A 20,990-nucleotide genomic window follows, 5' to 3' on the forward strand; every position below is an offset into this window, starting at 1 on the left:
GGGGCTGACAGATGCCACTGCTGTGTCATCTAGACTGGACGTTGCTGGGAGGAAAGGCAGAGTGGGACAGGCAGGAGATGAGGCCAGGAGGAACAGGACTGGGGCGCAGGAGCTGGGGAACTGAGAGAAGGAGACACAGGGTGTGGATGACAGGGAGCCACAGAGAGCCACGTGGGCAGGAAATAGATGAACCCCAAAGCCACGCAAGACAGATGGCCACCAGGCAGCCAGGAACACCATGAACGGGGGCCAGCTGGGAGCTCACAGGACAGCAGGCAGCATGGGGGCAGAGCCCGGATGACAGTGAAGGTCACTGTGTTTGCAGAGGGGGCAGCAAGACGCAGAAGAAGCTACCAAAGTCAGACCTGGTAAGCCCACGGTGCAGACAGAACCCACCAAAGATGGCAGATGCCTCAGGGACCCAGGACAGAGATCTCAGCTGCTCTCCCCCTGCCTTATCCCACCACCCCAGCCAGCCAGGACTCTGAGACAACTAGGCTACACTGAGGTGGGAGGCCGAAGGGGTGAAAGGCTGATGGGATGGGGCCCGTGGGGTTCCTCCACCAGCCAGGGAACCTGCCTGCATAGACGGGCTAGGCCACCCCACGCATGCGCCTTGGCCACTCCACGCATGCACCTTACATGCGCTTTATGGCTTTCTATCTACTCTGGGAGAAATCTCAAGTGAATTCTCCCACCCCAGGGCCCTGCCCACCTCTCATCACTGGACTCCACCTGTCGAGTGAGTTAAACCCCAAAACTATGCTTTCGCCCAGAATCTGAAACTGTGGCGATGTCCAAAGCCTGTCCAAGCAGAGGGCATAAGGAATCAACATGAGATTGTTCTGGATCACAGGGCCTGCCTTGCACTTAAGGCACCTCCAGACAGTGACAGCCATGGAGGACCCCCGTCTCAGACTATGAAAGGGCGGTGAGCAGAGTTCAACCCTGCTGTCCCTCCCCTCCCTTCTGTCATAAGGATTCCCTGAGGCACTATCGTGAGGGCCAGGCATTTGTGGACACGGAAGCCTCTAGCTCCTTGCCATTATGCTTCCAGCCGCCAAGAAGAAATGCCTGTCACCTGTCAGTCCCCTAGGCGAAAGCCTTGCTGCCCAAGGTGCAGTCCCCAGCAAGGCATTCAGCGGCGAGCCAGGCAAGGCAGGCCGACTGTGGAGGGGATGTGACTCCAGCCAGCCAGGGGAAGCCTGCAGTCTAGGAGCTGGCAGAACAGAGTGGACCCTCCCCGGTACTGTGTGGAGGGAGGCCATCCTGGTGACACCTAGGCTTCCTTCTGACTCTGCCTCCAGGGTTGTGTGTGGCGACCCTCAGGGCCCCAGCTAACCTCTTCCCCTTCACCTGAAGCTTTCCACCTGGCTGTCTCTATTCACACCAGAGGTTGAGCTAGGGCCTAGCCCCCTTGCCCAGCAGCCTGTAGCCCAGACTCATGGCAGACGCAGGCACAGAGTCCCAGGTTCCTTCCAGCAGGCAGCCCCTCCTTAGACCCCTTCCTGGCCATGCTAGGTCCTGGAGCAGAGCTCAGATGTGACCCCTCACTCTAAACATGCTGCCTCTAAAAGACTGATGCCAGGGTTCCCAGAGGTGAGTGTGGGTCACCTCTGTGACCCTGCATGTCACCAAATCCCTGCCCTGGCTGGGCCTGGGCTCCTGCTAGATCCCGATGCCCAGTCCAGAGGTGCATCAGGGTGGCAAAGCTAGATTTGGGGACCCCGTGGTAGTTAGGGTGCCTCAAGGGAGACCTAGCATTAAAAACTCCTGCTGAGTGACAGTGAGCTGGAATCTGTCTGCAGGGAAAGGAAGGACAGAAGGCCTGCACTCTCCCTGTGCTGTCTTCAGTCAGGCTTGCATCTGTGACCTACATTTAAGCACCAGCAGACACGCAGACTGCATGGCAGGCTTTCAGCTTCCTTAACATGTGGCTGGCCTGACCCACAAGCCACATTCCTGTGCAAGGGACAGGTCAGGTGCTGCCTGGGGACTGACTCAGCAACATGCCTCCCACTCCCTGCAGCCCAGGCATCTGGATGCAAACCCAGGCAGCTGACCCCCCTTGGCACTTCCCCTGTGGTCCTACTGGATGCTATGCCCTACTGTGTGCAGGGCTCTGCATTAGAAGCGGGCCTGAGACGTTACCCACTTCAAGTCAGCAGTATTATTTCCAAACCCACAAGGCTGTCACTGTGGGAGAGCCTTAACCAGCACGCAGTCCTTTTGGAAAAAAGAACAGATTTCCCCCCCTTTTCAGTGGAGAGGCATCCTTGTAAAAATCAACGTGGTCAGCAACCAGCGCTGAGGGGCTGCAGAGCAGCATCTCAACCCAGTGCGGCCCTGACACCAACAGAAACTGTTCATGCATCAGAAACCACCCCAGGGAAGAAACCTCCCCTGTTCGAGGGGAAGCATGGCATGTATGCCAGAAGTAGTGAGCTTCACAGACAGAGAGTCGGCAGGGTCATGGAAAAGGCTGCTCACAGAGGCTGTCAAAGTAGACAGGCTTTTTTTTTTTTTTTTTTTTTTTTTTTATAAAAAAGGGTAGTAACTTGGGCCTAGGACCCACATGGGAGAGAGAACAAATAGTCCTTACAATCACACACGCACACAAATACACACACAGATGACAATACACACACACACAAATGTCAACACACACATAACGACAACACACACATAACAACGACAACAACACACACACAATAAATAAATGAATGTGAATGAATTATCTACTGTGTTGGTCCTACAGCCCTCCAGTCTGCCCTCTAGTGGTCATCTCTGGTTAATCTGGTAAGAAGGCTGGAGAGTCAGAAAGTGGCCCCAGCACCTGAGTAAGACCTGACCCTACACAGAGCCCTTCTGATGGGTCTGAGCCCCAGCTGGGACGCGTCCATGTCCACAGTCTTTGCTCTGTCCACATCATCTCACTTCCCCGTGCCTCAGTTTCCCCAAGCCTCAGCCCTGCTGGCAACCTGTGAGGTCTCAGTAGCACAACAAATGGGTCAAGGGCCCTGCATGGCACTGACTTCCTGCTCTGGCCCGCCTGGCAGCTCCTGGTGCCAGTCAAGGGGGACAGGGGTTGTAGAGCTAGATTTGGGAACCCCAGGGTGTCTCAAGCTCCTAGCGTTAGGAATCTCTGCCAGGTGACAGTGATTTGGCCTCTGTCTCCAGAAATCTACCCACCCACCATATCTAACACCTAGTCCCACTCGGGGACTCTGCTGTGGCAGTCCATGCTGGCCAGTCTCCTAACCCCAGCCAGCCTGTCCCCCTGCAACTGGCCTTCCTTCCCGCCCCCATGGGGCTCCTTCCACTTGACTTGCCTGTCAAGACCCAGCAGAAGTGGTAGAGCCATGGGCTCCCCGACTGCTGAGCCACGGAAGGACCCAGCCAACCTCCATCCATGGGAGCAACCTGTGTGTGTGTCCTCCATGGCTCCTGGTCCAGGCTCTCCCTCAGTAAGTGTGGAGTGAGGGTTGTGGAAAGAGTAAAACTGCGTACCTTCATTTGCCTTGAAAAATATCTCCCAGGTGCTCGAGAGTTTGAACACTTGTTTGCCAGATGGTGGCACTGCGTTATAAGGTGTGGAACCTTTGGGGTGTGGGTTGAACCAGCCAGCCTTGAAGGTCACATCTGCCTCCAATACAGTTCTGTCTCCTATCTACGGCTGTGAAGTAAAGAACCCTAGCCAACAGCTCCCATGGCCATGGATGGAATCTCTCTCCACCAGGCCTTTTCTCCCGGACGGCATGAACCACAAGACAGCCTTCCTGCCTACAGCTGTTGCTGACAGGTACTTTGCTTGCAGCGGCAGCAACAACAAAAGTCAGTATTCATAATAAAAATGAGCTGATAAAAAAAAAAAAAAAGTGAGGATGCTGATGAGAACCCTAATGTGAAAGCCACCCATAGGTCCATCAGTCTACAAATGGTTAAATAAATGGGACATTTAGATACCAGAATATTCAGCCATAAAAACAGAACAAGGTCTTTGTTCATGACATTGGATGCATGAAACCCGAAAGCATTCCAGGTGAGGAAGGCCAGTCCTGAAAGTCTCTGCTACACCGGTCCATCTGTGTGGGCTTTGGGGGTGCAGGCCAGGGTGCCCAGAGAGAGCCAGGGAAGAGGGAAGGAGGACGTGGCAGCTGGTGGGTGTGGGTTTCCCCGAGGGGCGGATGACAGTTTCTAAACTGCACTTTGTTTTACAACTCTGAGCACTCAAAGCTGTTAAAGTTAGCCTGGCGGTGGTGGTGCCCGCCTTTAATCCCAGAATTCCATTCAGGAGGCAGAAGCAGACATATCTCTGAGTTAGAGGCCAGCCTGGTCTATAGAGAGAGTTCCAGGATAGCCAGGGCTATACAGAGAAACCCTGACTTAAAAACAAAAGCAAGCAAAACAAGCAAAGCTGTTCAAATTTAAACAGACAAACTAGTTATTTTTTAAAGCGATAACCAGGCATGGTGACTCAGGCCTGTAATACAAGCTACTCAAGAGACTGAGGCAGAAGGATGGACAGTTGAAGACCTGCCTGGGCTATCAAGCTAGTTCAAGGACATCCTGAGCTGTAAGACCTTGTCTCGAACTGAAAAGCGGGGCTGGCGGATGCTCAGCAGGCAGAGCTTGCTGTGTAGTCCAGAGGATCCAAGTGTGGGTCCCTAGCACCAGGCAAAATGCCCGTGGAGGGTCGGTAACCCATGCAAAGTTGGGTCAGGAGGACTCATGCTGCCACACACCTTCCGATGTCCCATCTGGAACAGGACATGGACATCAAGAGGTTCAAAAGCTCCCCATGAGGTCTTAATGGAATACAAGGCCCAGATACCCCTATCCTGATATGAGACCCCAGCCTCATATCCAGGGAGACAGAATAAACAAAAAGAATTTGGTAGACTGAAACAAATACATAATAAACCCAGGCAGGGACTCATAAAATTCCTCTGAGGTCTGGAGAGCCATAAAGAAAGTCCTCCAAGACCTTTTGGGGCATGTGCATTTATACACGCATTGAGCTGTGCATGTATGTGTTGTGTCTCATCATACATGCTGCTGAACCAGGGTTAGCAAGCACCTGACACTCAGATCTCCACCTTCCTTGACCCGTGGATTACAATCCATCACTAATGGATTATAGCATCACCTCCCATGCTCCGATATACATGGCCCCAGAGTCCTTAGGCATGGTCCATCCATCAATTAGAGTTGACTCTTGGGATAAAGCTGTTTTCCTCCCTGGCTGAGTAGGAAACGAGCTGGACCTGGAATCCTCCAGAACATTTTGAGGTCTTCAGCTCTCCACAAAACACTGTCAAACAGTGCCTGGAGGGATCTGAACATTAAAAAGAGACGTGAGAGACGACTGCCCCCACCAAAGTCCTAGTCCTACTGAGTATCACCAGAGGGTGGGACAGCTGGAAGTCCAGGTACTTCGGGCATCTGGATACAACCACTATGGCCACACCTGCACATGTCCAGCCCTACTGCTCAGGCTGACAGTGACCACCACCCACCAAGAGCAGGAACTGCCCTGAACTGAAGCACACCCAAATGCAGGTTCCCGATGGAGCAGAATACATGAGAGAACAGGCAACAGAGGAAAAGCCCGTATGTGGCCACCGCAGCACGCGTGCAAACCTCACGAACAGACCACTGCCTGTGGAGCATGGTGGAGATGGGCTTCACGGCCTGGAGACTAAAACACTCCGGGCCTGCTGTGAATGGACGGGCCCAGAGCCACACTCTGCTCCTGCTGAGCAGCTGGACAGGGACTGGAGGCTGTAGAGAAGTCATTTGCTTGGGAGAAGAAAGGGCGCCAGCTCCAGGCTGGGCTAACCCGTGATCGGAGAGGGATCAGTCCTCCACACCCAGCGGTGAAAAGGACAAGAGGCTGCCGATGTCGGTGGGTACTGACCTTACAAGCCAGGGCGTCCACCCTCATGTCCCTATGGCCAGTGCATCACCCTGGCTCGCCCAGGCACAGCAGGTGACTGTAGGCTCCCTGGCCATCTGTCCCTCCACCCAGCCTGGCCTCACCTCTTTGAGCCCTGCTCTTGAGCAGACTGATCCATAAAGGTTTACTAGACCTCCTGACACTGCCCTGCAATTTGAAGTCATACAGGCCTGGTGCACAGTGGGCCCATGAAGAAACGAACACATGACTAAATGAGCCAGGAAGTGCTGGCATGCGTTTGGGTCATGGGGAGGCCATGCTTGGATTTTCCAGAGGTCTGTATACCACTTCGGGAACCCTAAAACTGCTGAGTTGTGACTTTATGGTCACAGAAGGGGCTGCTGAGTAAATTGTGCCCGAGATCAGGGTTCATGTTGAATCATCATGCTCTCTAACCCCTTGGAGACCATAAGCCATGGGCAGAAGAGTGGCCACTCCCGTGGGAGGGTACACCATGGGACCAGGAAAGGTCACGTCCCCTCCCAGGCCTCAGCTGAACTCCTAAGACTGGAGACATCCTCCAGCTTGCAGGTGTGGACAGCAGCCATGGCAGTAGCAGGCAGCTGAAGTCAGGTGGCAGCGCCCCTCTGAACCTTGATTTTCGTTTCAGCAGGATGGGATGAGTGTACTTGAATGGCAGGGGAGGCGGGTGGCACTCGCTCCAAACACAGAGGCTGGGGGCCAGAATGTAGCTCAGCCGGCAGAGTGCTTGCTTGGCATCCACAGACAGGGCACAGTGGCACACACCTGTACTCCCGGGGGCACACAGGAGAAGGAGAAGCAGTGTTCAAGGCCATCCTTGTCTACATAGACAGTTTGAGGCCAGCCTGGGCTACATATAAATCCCCAAATAAAAACCCCCAAAGAATGGTGATCCATGAACCCAGGCAAGTAGGCAACAGCACAAAGTTATAGACAGACAAGGACAGACTAACAGCCAACATCCACCAGAGTTTCCTAACCTTCTCAGGGGAGCACACAGCTCCAACCCAATCCCGGGGCCTCACCTGGAAGGCTATCCTAATCAAGCTGGGTCCTCTCTGTGTCCTCAGTTTCCCCATTGGTACAGAGCTGAACAGAGACAAAGAAGGGGAGAAGCAGAAGAGGGAGAGGAAGGGGTGGGGAGGAAGGCTGAAAGGGGCCTCCTCAGCCCAAGCATTAATGAGAAGTCCTTTGCTCAGAAACCAGATCAGCTTTGTCCCGCAGGAGAAACTGAGTCCCCAGAGGTCACAGTGGCGCTATGAAATCTGAATCTGGTCTGTCAGACCCTCCATGTCTACAGAGTCCATCACAGGTTGTGAGAGGAGCCAGGAAGGGGTTGAGCACTCTGCCCCCTAGTGGCTGCTGTCTAACATTGCATCCTCGAGGCCAGAGAAAGCCCAATCCTGCAGGGCTGAGCTCTCACCCATCCTCCCTCAGGAGAGGAAATCCCACAGGGGAGGGCAGGGCACAGGAGCCAGGCGAGGAGCCACCCAGGCCTTCTGGGACAAAGGCTCCTCAAAGACACAGAGGAAAGAGGGGAGCCTGCAGCCAGGGAGGCCTCCTGCTAGCCAGGGACTATAAAAGGCTTTCAAACCTTTTCTCTCCATAACCTTTGCTTTCACAGCACACACAGAAGTTCGCAGTGGATCAGATAAGGGAGGCAGTGCCACCAGAGAGGAACAGGAGTCAAGGGTATCTAAGGAAGGGAACCTTCAGAGAAGGCCAAGTCTCATATGCCTGTAAGGCTGCCATTGCGGATCTGTGCCACTCTGCAGACATCCCACCAGGCCCAAGGCTGGAACCCCCAGACCCTGCCACCCCACCCCACAATAAGAACAAACACCCCATTTTACAGCATAGGGAGCCAAGTGAAGTCTCTTTTCCCAGACCATAGACCAGGAAGGGCACATGAGTCAGAACTCACACCACCCTGGTCAACAGCCACCATCTGGGCCACACCTGCAAGGGACCTTCCAAGCAAGGACAGAACTCAGCCCATTTACAGAGAGGACAAAAGTCAACACAGTCACTGGTGGAGCCTGGGTCTGGCCTCTCCTGGGTACTATGTGGTTCCCAGGGACAGAAACCTCTGACCCAAGAAACACAGTGTCCTTTCCAAGCCTTCGAGAGGAAGGGACGGCCCCCAGAGACATAGCCAGCAGCCTGGGGCCAACCAGTGCTATGGCACATCTGCTGGGCACTTGGGAGCCCCCACTGCGCCATCTCCTCGGGGCCCACACCAGCCATGGGCAGTGTGGTTCTCATTGTGTGGACAGGGACAGATATGGCGATCATGAGCCCCCAGTTCTGGAGCCAGCCATCTTTCCCCCTAATGCCCCTCACGGGCCATATTTCCTCTGTGTTGGCTCCCTTCACAATCCAACACCACCCCCAGGCCAGTGCTAAGGACAGAGGAGTCACCACCCAGCATTCCAGCTGAGAAAACCAAAGGGCAGAGACATTTAAGCTCTCAAAATCTCAAGGCTGCTGAAAAGACACAGTGGTGGGACTTGAACCCAAGGCTTTCCTCAGCCTCCATCAGCCAACTGCTGAGGTTACAGCCCCACCTAGTGGCAGGAACCCGAAAGCAGAGACGGTTTCCCCAGCACAGCACCCACGGTGGGTCTGGAGCCCACTCGCAGGGGCTCCATCAGCCTCCATCAGCCTCCATCTCCACACAGAACCACAGACTCCACCAACACAGACGACGCCTGCATGTCCCTGTGTGGGTGTCACTCACCACCAAGGGACCGCTCCTCTTGTCCTTGCAAAAGCTGTGGCTTCGCCTGGGGGTGGAGGCGCTGGGGGCCACCTGCTGGAGAGGCTGCTGGCCGTCCTGCAGACCATCCCCACGCTCCAGGTTCTGCAGAGGCACCTGAGATGGAGAACACAGAGTAGGAGTTTAGTGGGAGCCTCTTGTTTACAAGAAAGGTGTGTCCCTCTCACATACACACATATACATACATACACACAGACCATCATGGTCATAGGTAACATGTGGGAAGCAGGTCTTGGGTCCAACTGACCCAGATTCACAGCTGTGTGACCTTGGGCAAATCTTAATCTCTCTGACCCCAACCGAAGGGAACAATATTCACAGCTTTAATGGGGAAAAGGAAATGAGGAGCCTTGCTCAGAACCTGCATGACACGGCTCCACCACCAGGGGGCAGGTGTGCTTGGCCTTTAGGGCCTCCAGTTTACCAGCTCCATCATTGCCCACAGTGATCCTGTGGTCTTAGTTTGAACATCTTTCCTGGCATCCAAATACATGCCTTGGGAAATGGCAGGGAGAGGGAAAAGTCCAAGGGCACGCAGCCTAAATTCTGCAGTTTTTTTTTTCCTCTCGGCTACTACTGGGGAGTAAACCCAAGAGTCAGGTAAACCCGGGAATCCACAAAGTGTTTTACACCCTGCACACTCTATGCAGATAAGCCTGGAGGGCCAGAGAGGGCAGGTTCCCGGTAACAGACACACAGCATCAGGAAGGGCTGGACTGGCTCTTCCTCCCAGCCCCTTTCCTACCCTCCCTGTTCCGGACCACTTAGGCCACCCTCTGGCTTGCTTCTCTCTCACGGGCTGTTTTCTCTTGTTCCTTGAACAATCCAGTCCTGCACTGAGCCTTCCCTTCTGTCGCTATGTCCTTTCCACTGGGCTCATTTTCATGTGCCAGTGGCATTAAATGAATCCCACCCACATTTCAGTTCTGCCCGTCCGTGCTGGTACCCAGTCTGTCCCGCACAGCCTTCACAAGCCTCCATTCCAAGGCGCTCCTACGCTGTGGCCCAGCTCCTAGCTGGGCACCCCAAGCCCTCACTCGCCTCCTCCTGCACCCACAGCATAGCTAGAACACCACTCCCTCCAGACTTCACACCCTGCTACCTGATGCTCTAACATAGACATCATAACATAACAAACTCAGGACTTACATGTTAGGAGGCCAAGATGAGAGCTGAGAGACGGAAGCCAGGGCCCAAAGGAGGGGTTTCATATGCTCTGCCCGACTTATGCCACTTGGGAGGACAACTTTTACAGTTTCCTGGCTACAGTGGCCACAACTACATCAACACTCAGGATGTAGTTGAAGGCCAGTCGAGAGACCACAGCGTTCAGAGCCTCAACATCCAATACAAATGTAAAATGTATGAACTGATATGGGGAACGGCAAGGAATTTCCAGGCTGATACACGTTTTGCCATCAAACAGACCCTTTGCGCTGAAGCTCAAGGCTCCTGTGGCAGCAGTGTCCAGGCAAGGTGACCCATGGGAGGATGCTCTAGGGTACTGCTGTATCATGGTAAAAAACCAAATGATCCCTGCTCCTAGAGGCGCTGCAGGTGTGGCTGCTGTGCCACGTGTGCGTCAGTGGGTGGCGGAGAGGACAGAGGCTGTGTCTACACTCAGTGTTCTGACCTGCGAGCACCTGGATCATTAGTGGCCTTACCCTCCCTGAAGAAAGCAAGCACGAGATGACCACCAGTCTGCCGGGAGGAGGCAGACTGTACCCCAGAAAACCCCTGCCTAGTGCCATAATGCATGAGTGGGGCATAGCACTCCTGAGACAATCCCAGACACTCAGAGACCCAAGTGCCACTAAGAGAAGCGAGTACGTGGTGGAGAAATGGAAGAGAAAGAGAAGCAGAAGGATGTGGGCACAATGAAGAGAGGCAGAATTGGAGACTCGAGGGTGGTGAGGGACAGCCTTATATGTGTAGCCAGGGAGGCCACCTGGGACCATGGTGGGGTCCTGGCCTGTGCTGCCAGCAAGGGCCACATCTGGGTCTGTGATATTACAGCAGCGGAGGTCTGTGACCAGCAAAGTTCAGACAGACGGCCCTGGTCTGGGCTGCCACCCAGAAACATGCTAATGTCTGAGGGCTGTGAAGGACTGGCCCCACCCCTTGCCTGGACATGTGAGAGAGACGGTCCTGAGGGCATAAGAGCAGGAGAGCTGACCCCTCACCAGCTGCAGTACTCAGGAGAGCAAACCCACCGCACCCCACCCCATCCCTGGCAGTGCGGTCCAGGAGAAGCTGACCCTGATGAGGGGTGGAGAGCACTGAGGATGCAAGCGTGGGGGAGCTGGCCCATTTCATTGTCTGCATTCAGTGACATGAGCAAGGGAGAGATAGCCACCTCTCGCCCCTTGCCACCTATGGCAGGCAAAAGAGCAGACAGGAGAGCTGGCCCCAGGGTCATCAGAGCAGGAGGAGAGCTGTCCCTGCCCCTCACCTGCTGCAGCACTCAGGAGAGTGGGCCCTGCACCTCCCTGGACAGCTGGGTAGAGATGACCCTGGTTGCATGAGCCAGTGGAGGGTATGAGAGTGAAAGCCGGTGGGCTGACCATCTCTGATAGCTCTCAGGCCCAGATCCAGGGCTTCGAATTGGCCCACCACAACATCTACCCCATGGATGAACTGGTAAAGTGTGAAGGGGCTGGTCCTACAGATCCAAAACTACAGGATCTCCATGACACAGGGCAACAACAGGGTTTCCAAGGAGTCCCAGTGAGACCCAGTATTGGTAGAGCAGCAGAAGCCAGAGGCCTCGTACCAGACCAACAACCCACTGGAATAAACATTTGCAAGCCAAGCTGTGTAGAAAGGGGGGCACTGTGGGACACACTGTGCCGTACCACAGCTTCCACAGCAAGATTTTCTTCCTCTGTTGTGAGGGTGCTGCAAGGATGGAGGGCAGTTATGAGGACAGGGGGAGATGAGCAGAAATGGGGTGCATAATGTGAAATTCACAAAGGACAGATAAAATGTGTTTGTTTTTTTTTTATTTTAAAAATTGGTTTATCCTAAAATTAAGTAAATTCTTGTACTCAAAAAAAAAAAAAAAAAAAGAACCCAAAAACAAAACAAACTTCATGGTCTAAGAAGGAGCAAAGAGTTTAATGGAGAAGCTAAAAGTAGAAAACTTAGACAAAAACATGGACACCAATCTTCATAGCCTTGGATTGCCAGTATTTCCAAACTATGGCATGGAAAACACAAGTAACAAAGGAGAGAAAGACTACCAAACTGAAACATACGTGTGCTTAAAGGGTACCATGAATAGAATGGGAAAGCTACCCACAGAAAGGGAGAGAGATTCAGCAAACCATCTGTCTTATATTCACCACATATAAAGAGCAATGGGAACTCAACAAGGAAACAACGCACCGGAAAATAGAGCATGATCCAAACAGTAATTACTCCAAAGACTTACACCAACAGCCAAGTGAACAACAAAAGGACAATCAGCCCTTTAACCATGCCAGTACTAAACATTAGAACCAGGCCATACAATAAATGCAGCCAGCCTGGGCCATGTGAGACCCTGTCTCCAAAACAAAGACAACAAAAAGAATGAAGGAAAGCTGTGACAAGTGCTACCTGTGTGTGAGCCCCGAGAACACCAGGCTGAGGAGAATGAGGAGCAGAGAGCCACAGCCCCAGAGGACAGGCGGGTGAGGATGATTTATAAGAAATAGGACTTCCTGGGGGGTGACACAGGCGGTCCCCCAAAATGGACTGTGTCTGAATATGTGGCAGATTGCTACACTGCACCTTTGAACGACAAAATTGTGATGCAGCTGTGTCTCATGACAGAAAGAACACAGGTGGGCGTACCCCTCCACCAAGGATGCCCTGAGTCCTTGGGACAAGCCCACCTGTGCAGGGCTGTCTCCCCTGTAGCCCCACCTCCTCCCCAGGTCCCAGCTGGCCTACATCTCTCCTGTCACTCATTTGGCTCCGGCTCCTTTCCTGTCTGTTCCCCAACTTCCCAGCCCCCTCTTCTGCCTGCCAGACTCTGGGGTTACCTCACTCGCTCGCTGGCTTCAGGTTGCCTGTAGCTGCGCAGCCACTAGAATGCTCTGCAGGACCAACACAGTTGTGCAAGCCTGAAGGCAGCCAGGACAACAGAGAAATTAGATTCGAACCTAAGTTTAAGTAAACAACACACAAAGAGAAACCTGGGGTCTTCTCTTCCTCCTCTGCCATCCTCCTGCCTCAGCCACTAGCATGCTCACCACACCCAGTTAGAACATTCCCTTTTTTTATAAGCGAATAACAATCCACTGTGGGACTACACCACATTTTATTTTCCCGGGGGTCTTTCCTGAGACGGTGGGTCTCACACACAGCCCACAACAAGCTGGAACTTTCCCACAGGCACGTGTGAAAGCCCGGAGGCCATTCTCTCCTTTCCCCTTTACAAGATTCCGAGAACCAAATCCGGGTCACCAGGCTCGTGAGGAAGCCTCCTCACTCAGAGTCACCTCACTGGCCTCTTTTACGTCTATGTTCATTTTCAGGCTGAGGGAGGGGTGCGTGTGGAGGTCAGAGCAGGCTTTGCGCAGTCAGTTCTCGCCTTCCATCAAGGGGAATTGAACTCGGGTCCTCTAGCTTGCATATCTATACCGTATGATTTTAAAAGCAGGTGGAGACCCTGGGGCCAGCAAGACCTTAAGCCCAGGGACCCACACCTCGCCGCACAGGGAGGGGGAGCTTCCAAAGTTACCTACCCCAAAGATTTCAGCCTAAGTGCTCTGCAATGGGGCCAGGCCTGGTTGCCAGGCTGGATTCCCTGCTTTGCACCCAGCTGTCACCAAAAGTCTCTCCCACAGGAAGGGACAGCCAAAACCAGACTAAGCCTCGTGATCCCAAAAGAACTGGGGCCATAAAAGAACCCAAGCCAGTCCTGGGAGAGAAATGGTGCCGCTGGGGAGGGGTGACCTGGGGAGCCCACATGTGTGTATCCCCTGAAATCACCCCGACGGGCTAACTTAAAAAGTTAAGGTAAATGAAACAGCAGTAAGGAAAAGCCTCAGCTGGCCCGGGGCAGAATTTTCATAGATGTTTGTTAAGGAAAAGAGAAAGAGTGCTGTGCCGGTGGTACAGGCCAGTAATCCCAGCTACTGGAGGGAAACAGAGGGCCCTGAGGCAGGAGCGTTGCAAATTCAACACTTGCCAGCAAGAGGATGAGTTCAAGGCCAGCCTCAGGAACAGTATCAGATCTTACGTCAAAATAAAAATAAAATAAGGGCTGGGGATGTAATTCACTGGCAGCATGCCCACCTAGCGCACACACACACACAAAGCCCCAATTCAATCCACAGCACCACCAGGGAGGGAGGGGCAGACAGAGAGACGGACGGACAACCACTGCCCTCATAACTCCATCCTTTGATAGACAGCCTTGTCTGTCGGCAGATGGGCTGCTCCTGGAGAGGGCACAGACACGCTGCCTGCAGTCCTGTGTCTGACAGCAGTTGAGAGTGGCCTGGGAAGCAAGTGCAGAGCGCTTTTGCAGCTCTGCTCCGAGCGTCCCTTCTTATGCCCTGTGCTTAGGCCTACAGTAAAATGGTCACAAAGTGTGAGAGGTCCCCCAGAACGCTGTTTCAGACTTACTTACGTCCCCAGTGTCTCCAGGCTCTGGAGCACGGTGGACCTGGCTACCCCGCACAGGGCTCTCCTGCTCCCTGGAGGACTCCCTGTCATTAGGCAGCGCTGACTTCTGCCGGATGACAGCAGCACCATCCACCCCAGAGTGACAGCAAGCATGTCCCCAGAGGCCTGGGACCTCGGGCTCACTTGAGCGGCAGACACAGCCAAGGGTGTCCTAGGGGCATGCTTCACAGCCCTTTGCCTCTGTGGCTAGGACCCAGAGCCTCACGCATGTGCCAGGCAAGCCCTGCACCGCTGAGCCACACCCGCACGCCTCCTTTCACTTTTCATTTTGAAACAGGGTCTCACTAAATTGCTGAGGCTGGCCTTGAACTTGTGATCCTCCTGCCTCAGCCTCCTGAGCAACTGGGTCTGCTCCACAAGGCCTGAAGGGGAACCACTCTGTGGGGAGGTTTGCATCCTGCACCCACACTCCCTGATGGCCAAAATTCTGCCTAAGCACCCATAACAGAAATATGCCACCGTTGTGTGCCTGAGCTTTTACGTGTGTATCCGGTGTGTGTGTGTGTGTGTGTGCGCTATTTGGTGCATGTAAGTTTGGTATGCATGTGTGATGTGTGTGGTATGTGTATGTGCATGATGTGTGTGATGTATGTGGTGCGTTTGGTGTGTGTGTGGTGTGTGTTTAGTTTATGTGTGTGAGTTTGTATTATATGGTGTATGTGTGTGTTTGCTATGCATGTGCGCTGTGTGCGGTATGTGTGCCTGTGTGTACATGATGTATGTGGTGTGTGTGGTGTCTTCAGTGTATGTGTGTGGTGTTTGGTATGTGTGTGTGTGTGTACACACCCATGGAATATTCCTAGCTCCTGAGACACATAGGAAAGTCCCGAGGGCGTGAACACCCTTACCAGCTGTGCCCGAGGAAATGCTCCCTTCTTTCTCTGCCTCCATAAGGTCTGTATTTTTAACAACCAACATTTGGAGCACTTCTGAGGCTTTTTGTTTTCATTCATTTGCTTGTCTTTGTTGTTTAAGATCAAGAGCCAATCGAGGGAAGGAGGCCCAGGTAATGGGAGGGGGTCGAGGACTTGAAGGGCAGCCCGTGCTACCGGAGACCCTGACCCCAAACAAACAAAACAGGCCTTCCTTCGGGAGAGAGGGGGAAGCAGGAAGCAGGAAGCCGGTCTATGGATGGCCTGCCATGAGAAAGCTGATCCCTGACAACCAGCCCTCCTGGGGCCTGGGCACTCTGGGCGGCATCCAGGCCCCTCCTCAGGCCAGGCTCTCCCCGTTGCCAGCGTTGCCAGCAGGACCTGAGGTGCTGGCTCGCTAAGGAAGTGTCACATTCCACCGCCTCTTCCTCTCGGGCTGCTCCCACAGTAACAGGAAGAGCTGGGTGAGCATACCTTGCCCAACCCTCAGCAGCGTTCAGTTGCCCACAGCAGGGCTCTGAGGCAGGGGGACTGCCGTCAGTCCTGAGTGGGATGGGAAGAAGGGGCTCCGGAGGCAGGAGGAGCTCAGTGTGAACCTGGAAGATTCCGCACATGGCACTTAGCAAGCCTGAGCTCCTGGGGTACACAGGTTCCAGGCCCCAACCCCCGCACTCCACACTGTAACTGAGGACTGAGGACAATGCTCAGGTGAAGACCTCTACTGACACCGACCTCGCATCTCCCTGTCCCTGCCAGGCTAGACCCTGGTTCCTCTTGGGGTGAGACACTGCTGTAATCACTGGTTGTTCTACTTCGAAGACTGTGTCCTGAAACTCCAGGACAGGGTGGAAGGAAACCCTAGAAAAGGGCCAGGCATGGGCTGAGGAGTCACAGCAGCCAGAATTGTGGAAGTCTCTCTCCTCTTTATAAAGCGTCACCTTTTACAGCAGAAAACACTCCTCTCAGCAGGCACTGGGAGGGGCTAACTCCAGCCTCCAGACTTCCCAGCAGGCCTTGCTCCCCTGCTCACCCATCAGTGCCTCCTCCAGAATGCCCTCCTGGGTCACTCCTTCAGCACCTCATTAAGTCTCATGTAATCTCCTGGCCTTGGGTTCCAGGGCCCCATCACCCAGCTGAGGTAAAAGGCTCCCCAAAGGCTGCATTGGGCTTAGGTTTCCTCCCCACTTTTGCCGCCGTGGCCCTCATCTCCTGAATCCGCCCAGACCTGAACTTATGCATCTTGCCTTTTGCTGTGTGGCCTGTAATAGGTTACTTACTCTCTCTGAGCCAGGTTTTCCTACCTGTCTATTCTGCGCCTGCAACACATCTTCTCTGCACCCTGCCAGATCCTCAGGACACTCAAATATGAGAGTTGGCGAAAAGCTGTCCTACTGGGTACAGGATGATGAAGTCTCATATTCAAAAGTCCAGGCAATGGAAGGAAGTAGAAGATCCATATTCCTGGCCTTCTGACCCTTGACTTGGTCAACTTAACTGTGCTATGGGCTTCCCAGAGTCTCCACTGCCCAGACTGGTACCAAAATCCTTGCCACCTTTCCCAGTCCCTCCTAAGAGACCTAAGACGGGCTCTGCTTCTGGGGAAACCCAAGCTGGAGTGAGTGAGCCCTCTTGTAAGACTCGGTCACTCACGCCACAGACATTTCTGGAAGCTCGCACAGCTGTGGCCGGCTCTGGTAAAGACAACGGAAAAAGGGGCATAGAGCAGGTGCTCCGAGATGCTCATACGAAACGGCCACCCACATTCAAATCCCAGGCGGCCGAGTTTTGAACCCACAACCCATAGCCAAGCAGACAGAGCCAGGGGACCAGCATGGCTGGGATGGAATGGAGGTTTACAACAAGCCATCTTGTTTTAAGATAACACCTGAAAATGTGGATTTCTTCTAACAAATGATGTCACTTTCTCAACATTGTCACAGGTGACAAAATGGCCAGGAGCTGAGGCTGGGCAAGTACTAGCTTCAGCTTCCCACCCTCTGCCCAGTGAAAGAAGGGAAGGGGAGGGAAGATAAAGAAAGGAGAAAAAAAATTATAAGAGTCTGGAAGCAAGTACGCCTAACTGTCCTGTTTGCCCGAGTGCTCAGTTCCCACAGTCTCCATCACCCCCTCGAGTGATGCCCTACACCTGCCTCCGCTCAGTCACTTTCCTACACAGCCCACGTGAAATCAGAGCTTGAGACCCTGGACGCAGATGTTTAAAGGATGTATGGCAAAGCTAAAGACACTTCTGTACCCACCTTTTGTCCATCCGGCTTCCTTGCGTCCCTCTGATGGGGTCCTGCCTCAGCCTTGGGAGTCTCGGTGGGGAGGTCCAGCTTCCCTCTGGGCTGTTCTCGTCTCCGCTGCCTGGCATCCTGCATGACAGACAGGCCTTCCTGGACCCTGGCTGGTGGGCCCTTCTCTGAAGAGGCCCTCTTGATGTCCAATGGTGACCAAGCAGAATCATGTGGGAGGTTTCCCCACTGCCCCCCATTGGCCCCTACTCCCTGACCAGTGGATCTCTTTGGAGTCTCTTTCTTCCGGTCAGAGGGAGGTGAGCTGAGGGAGACTCTGTCCCTGCTACCTGGCTCCTGGGACTTGACTGGGTCTTGCCTATTTTTTGTTCCCTGGTGCTCACTGTAGGAGGGCTTGCTTTCAAACTCGGCGATGCCTATGGATTTTCTCCTGGATCCAGCAGGGACAGGAGAAGATGAGAAACAGTTTTCTGCAGAAGCTGAGTATGGGGGTGCCCACAGTGGCAGGCCAGGCTTGGTGGCTGTGGCTGCCCCTAGGGGCTCTGTTGGCTGCTTGCTGGGGCCAGGGGAATGGGGAGCTTTCACAGAGCCTCCTGCTTGTTTCCCAACACTGTCTGACAGGGGAGCCTCCTTCAGGGCCCTCCAACCCCTCTCCGCCTCCTTAGGCCAAGCTGATCTCTCCTGAGGGGAGCCACTGGGCTCTGTAGGAGGGCTGTCTCTCTGCCCCTGGGCCTTGCTGGGGGCTCTGCTTGACTGCTCCTTGTACTCAGCCATCAGGGCATCAATGTCAAGGACGCCAGACCTGTAGCCGTCTCTCACCTTCCCTGGGAACGTTTCACTGATCACCTCGGTCCTCCTCCTTACCAGGAGACTTTTGGGACGCCTCAGGACTGGGGACGTCTGTGGAGCATCCCTGCCTGAGGATGCCCTGATCCTGCTGTCCTTCACAGTGCCATCTTCTGACCCTCGGTGGATCCACAGAGCGTCCACATCAATGACTTTGTCCCCAGATGACGGCTGGTCTGCGGCCTTCGGGTGTTTTGAAAGGCTCCTTGCTTCTTCATGTTCTCTCCCCTTAGTGCAACCCTTACTGCCGGCGGGAGCCCATGGCTCTCCGTGGCTAGGAGAAGCCAAAGTAGATGCAAAAGAGTGAGGTGACAGAGGTGCAGCTGTTTTTCTGGAGGGTTCCAACACATTTTCAGGCCCTGACTTAACCACGCTCTTGGCCTTTTGAATATCCGGAACCTGATAAGTCACTGCGAAGAATGTTGCTGTGGGCTCTGAAGATGGCCCTAGCTTCTCCACTGAGGAAGTCCTGCCTTGTGAGGCACCTGGTGTCAACTCCTGAGTTTGTGCCTGGTGGTGGGATGATGGAGGTCTCTTTAAGGCACAGGTTGGAGAGGTCGCGCCACCTGCTGGTCTCTGCTGCCCTTTGGAAGTGCTCTCCAGCGGCATGAGGAGGCTGTATGTGTCGAACTTCACGTCATGGGGCAGAGTCCGCCGCCTCCACCTGTCCACCCTCTGCTCAGAAGGGTTGGACCTCCGCATTCTGACCTCAGGCTGGGACCCCTGGGCCAGCCTTGGGTGATCCTCACTGGCAACCACGTGGGGACCTTTCTGCAGAGACGATGAGTCTGGCCTGGCCAGTACTGGTGAGTCACAGGGCTCAACGTTGGCCCTGGATGGAGGATCTCTAGGGCCATCCCACAATGGAACCCTTTTGGGAGCACTGAGATCTTTGCTAACCACAGGAGCACTGTGCCAGCTTGCCACCCCCGCTCCTGTCCATTTGGGTGATGGGCAACAGCCCCCAACATCCCGTGGCTGTTGATAGTCTCGCTTCAGCCCACTGGCCTCCTGAACCCGACCTTCCCATATCAAACTTGCTCTCTGGACGGCACCTCCATGAGCCTGCGGGGCACAGTCCAGGAGAGCAGGGCTGGCCTCCTGGGATAGCTGCCGGCCCTGCAGTGAGAGCCGGGGTCTGCCACCTCGCAGTGTCTCCGCCTTCTCCTCGGGCACCCTGGACACGGCCTCGCTGTGTGCACACTGGATCCTCTGGGACATGGTGGGACTTTCTAGATGCCACTGGGCACAGTGGCCATGCCTCTCTTCCTTGGGGTGTATCTCGGAGACAGGGGTGCGAAACTGTCTCGGCTCCACGTCCACAATGGCAGCTCGTCCCAGAATTCCTGGGGCAGCATGGTCAGACCACCTGGAGCTGTCTCTCTTGTTCATCACGCCTGGAGGGTCCTTCCCTAGCCAATAGCCTTTCTCGGGCCTGGGTTTGGGATCTAGTGTGTCAGGTACATCACAAGGGGGTGTAGCGGGGTGACAAGGGCCTGCCTGATCAGCCACTGTGTGTCTCTCCACGTGATGCTCAAACACTGTAGCCCACACCTTCTGGAAGCTTCCATCATCTTCTGGACTGGCTTCAGAAGGGCCTGGGTCTCCTATGGAGCGTGCAGACTGATGCCTGTCAGCGTCCTGGTCTGAGGCATCTTTGACTTCTGTCTGCCTAGACCTCTGGGGTACCCCGGACTTCCAGGGGCTTTTTGTGGCAGGCGCTCCATCCAAACCATGCCTTTCCTTGGGGTGGAAAACAACAGAAGACAATGTTAAGGATTCAAAGGAACTGAATGAAGCGGCTGTTCTGTGACCTGCCATGCGACCACGTGCCAGGACACGGCTGGCTATCACCCTCTACACATTAAGAAAAACAAGTTAAACTTCGTTCGATTAATAAGAAATAAAAAGAGCAGGACACTATAAAATGTTCATGTTGCTTGCACTCATTCATGTGTGCGCAGGCGTGGAGCGCAGCGCCAGTGTCTCCCACTAAGCCTGGAGCTCACTGATGCAGCAAGACTGGCCAGCCAGCAAGCCCCAGTGATCTCTTTCTCCACAGCCTCAGCTCTAGAATTACAGTGTGCCACTGCACTCAGCTTGATCATGGGCGTGCATTCGAACTCAGGTCCCTCGGCTTGCACAGCAGACACATTGCCCACTGAGCCATCTCCCAGCCCAGACCTTAAAATATTAAAGGGCAAAGAGTGCAGGTGAAACAGACAATGGAGGGAGGAACTCTGGGACAATGCTGCAGGCTTCTTGCCATCGACTGATTTGGGGGACAAGATTTCACTGAGTATCCCAGGCTACAGCATCAAGCTTCCCATTTTGTTAATTGTACCACAATTTTTACAAATCAGCAGACAACATCTCTTACAGGAATGATCCCAGGTCTGATATAAGCTGAGGGCTTCTCGATGTTTTCTTTCTCGAGAGTTTCTAATAGCCAAATTTTACTGAGAAACTGAATGCCCCTCAAGCCAATCCCTGAGATTTAAGGGCAAGCCATACCATGCCCCAGCCTTCCAAGTCCTGCTGCAGCACCGCAGAGTCTGGTACAATCGGGGCAACCAACACTGCCCTTCCACACCAGCTCCTTTCCTTGGGGACTCACA

The 20,990-nt window shown here is 54.1% G+C and overlaps 1 protein-coding gene and 1 non-coding gene across 4 annotated transcripts in view; one reads left to right on the forward strand and one right to left on the reverse strand.

Moving 5' to 3' along the window:
* Kiaa1671 (KIAA1671 ortholog) overlaps positions 1-20,990 on the reverse strand; it is a 134,921-nt gene that overhangs the window by 74,902 nt on the left and 39,029 nt on the right. For all 3 annotated transcript variants that reach the window (XM_055605703.1, XM_055605702.1, XM_055605704.1), the window contains exons 5-6: positions 17,530-20,115; positions 8,682-8,816 (exon numbers count right to left, since the gene is read on the reverse strand). In XM_055605703.1, the coding sequence (XP_055461678.1) occupies positions 8,682-8,816; positions 17,530-20,115 (2,721 nt within the window). The remainder of the gene's footprint in view (positions 1-8,681; positions 8,817-17,529; positions 20,116-20,990) is intronic.
* LOC129676184 (small nucleolar RNA SNORA17) lies at positions 10,256-10,387 on the forward strand. Its single transcript, XR_008720043.1, has one exon. It is a non-coding gene; the product is annotated as a small nucleolar RNA SNORA17 (small nucleolar RNA).

Source organism: Psammomys obesus, unplaced genomic scaffold (genome assembly GCF_907164565.1).
Source record: "Psammomys obesus unplaced genomic scaffold, mPsaObe1.curated_primary_1811, whole genome shotgun sequence".
NCBI lineage: Eukaryota > Metazoa > Chordata > Mammalia > Rodentia > Muridae > Psammomys > Psammomys obesus.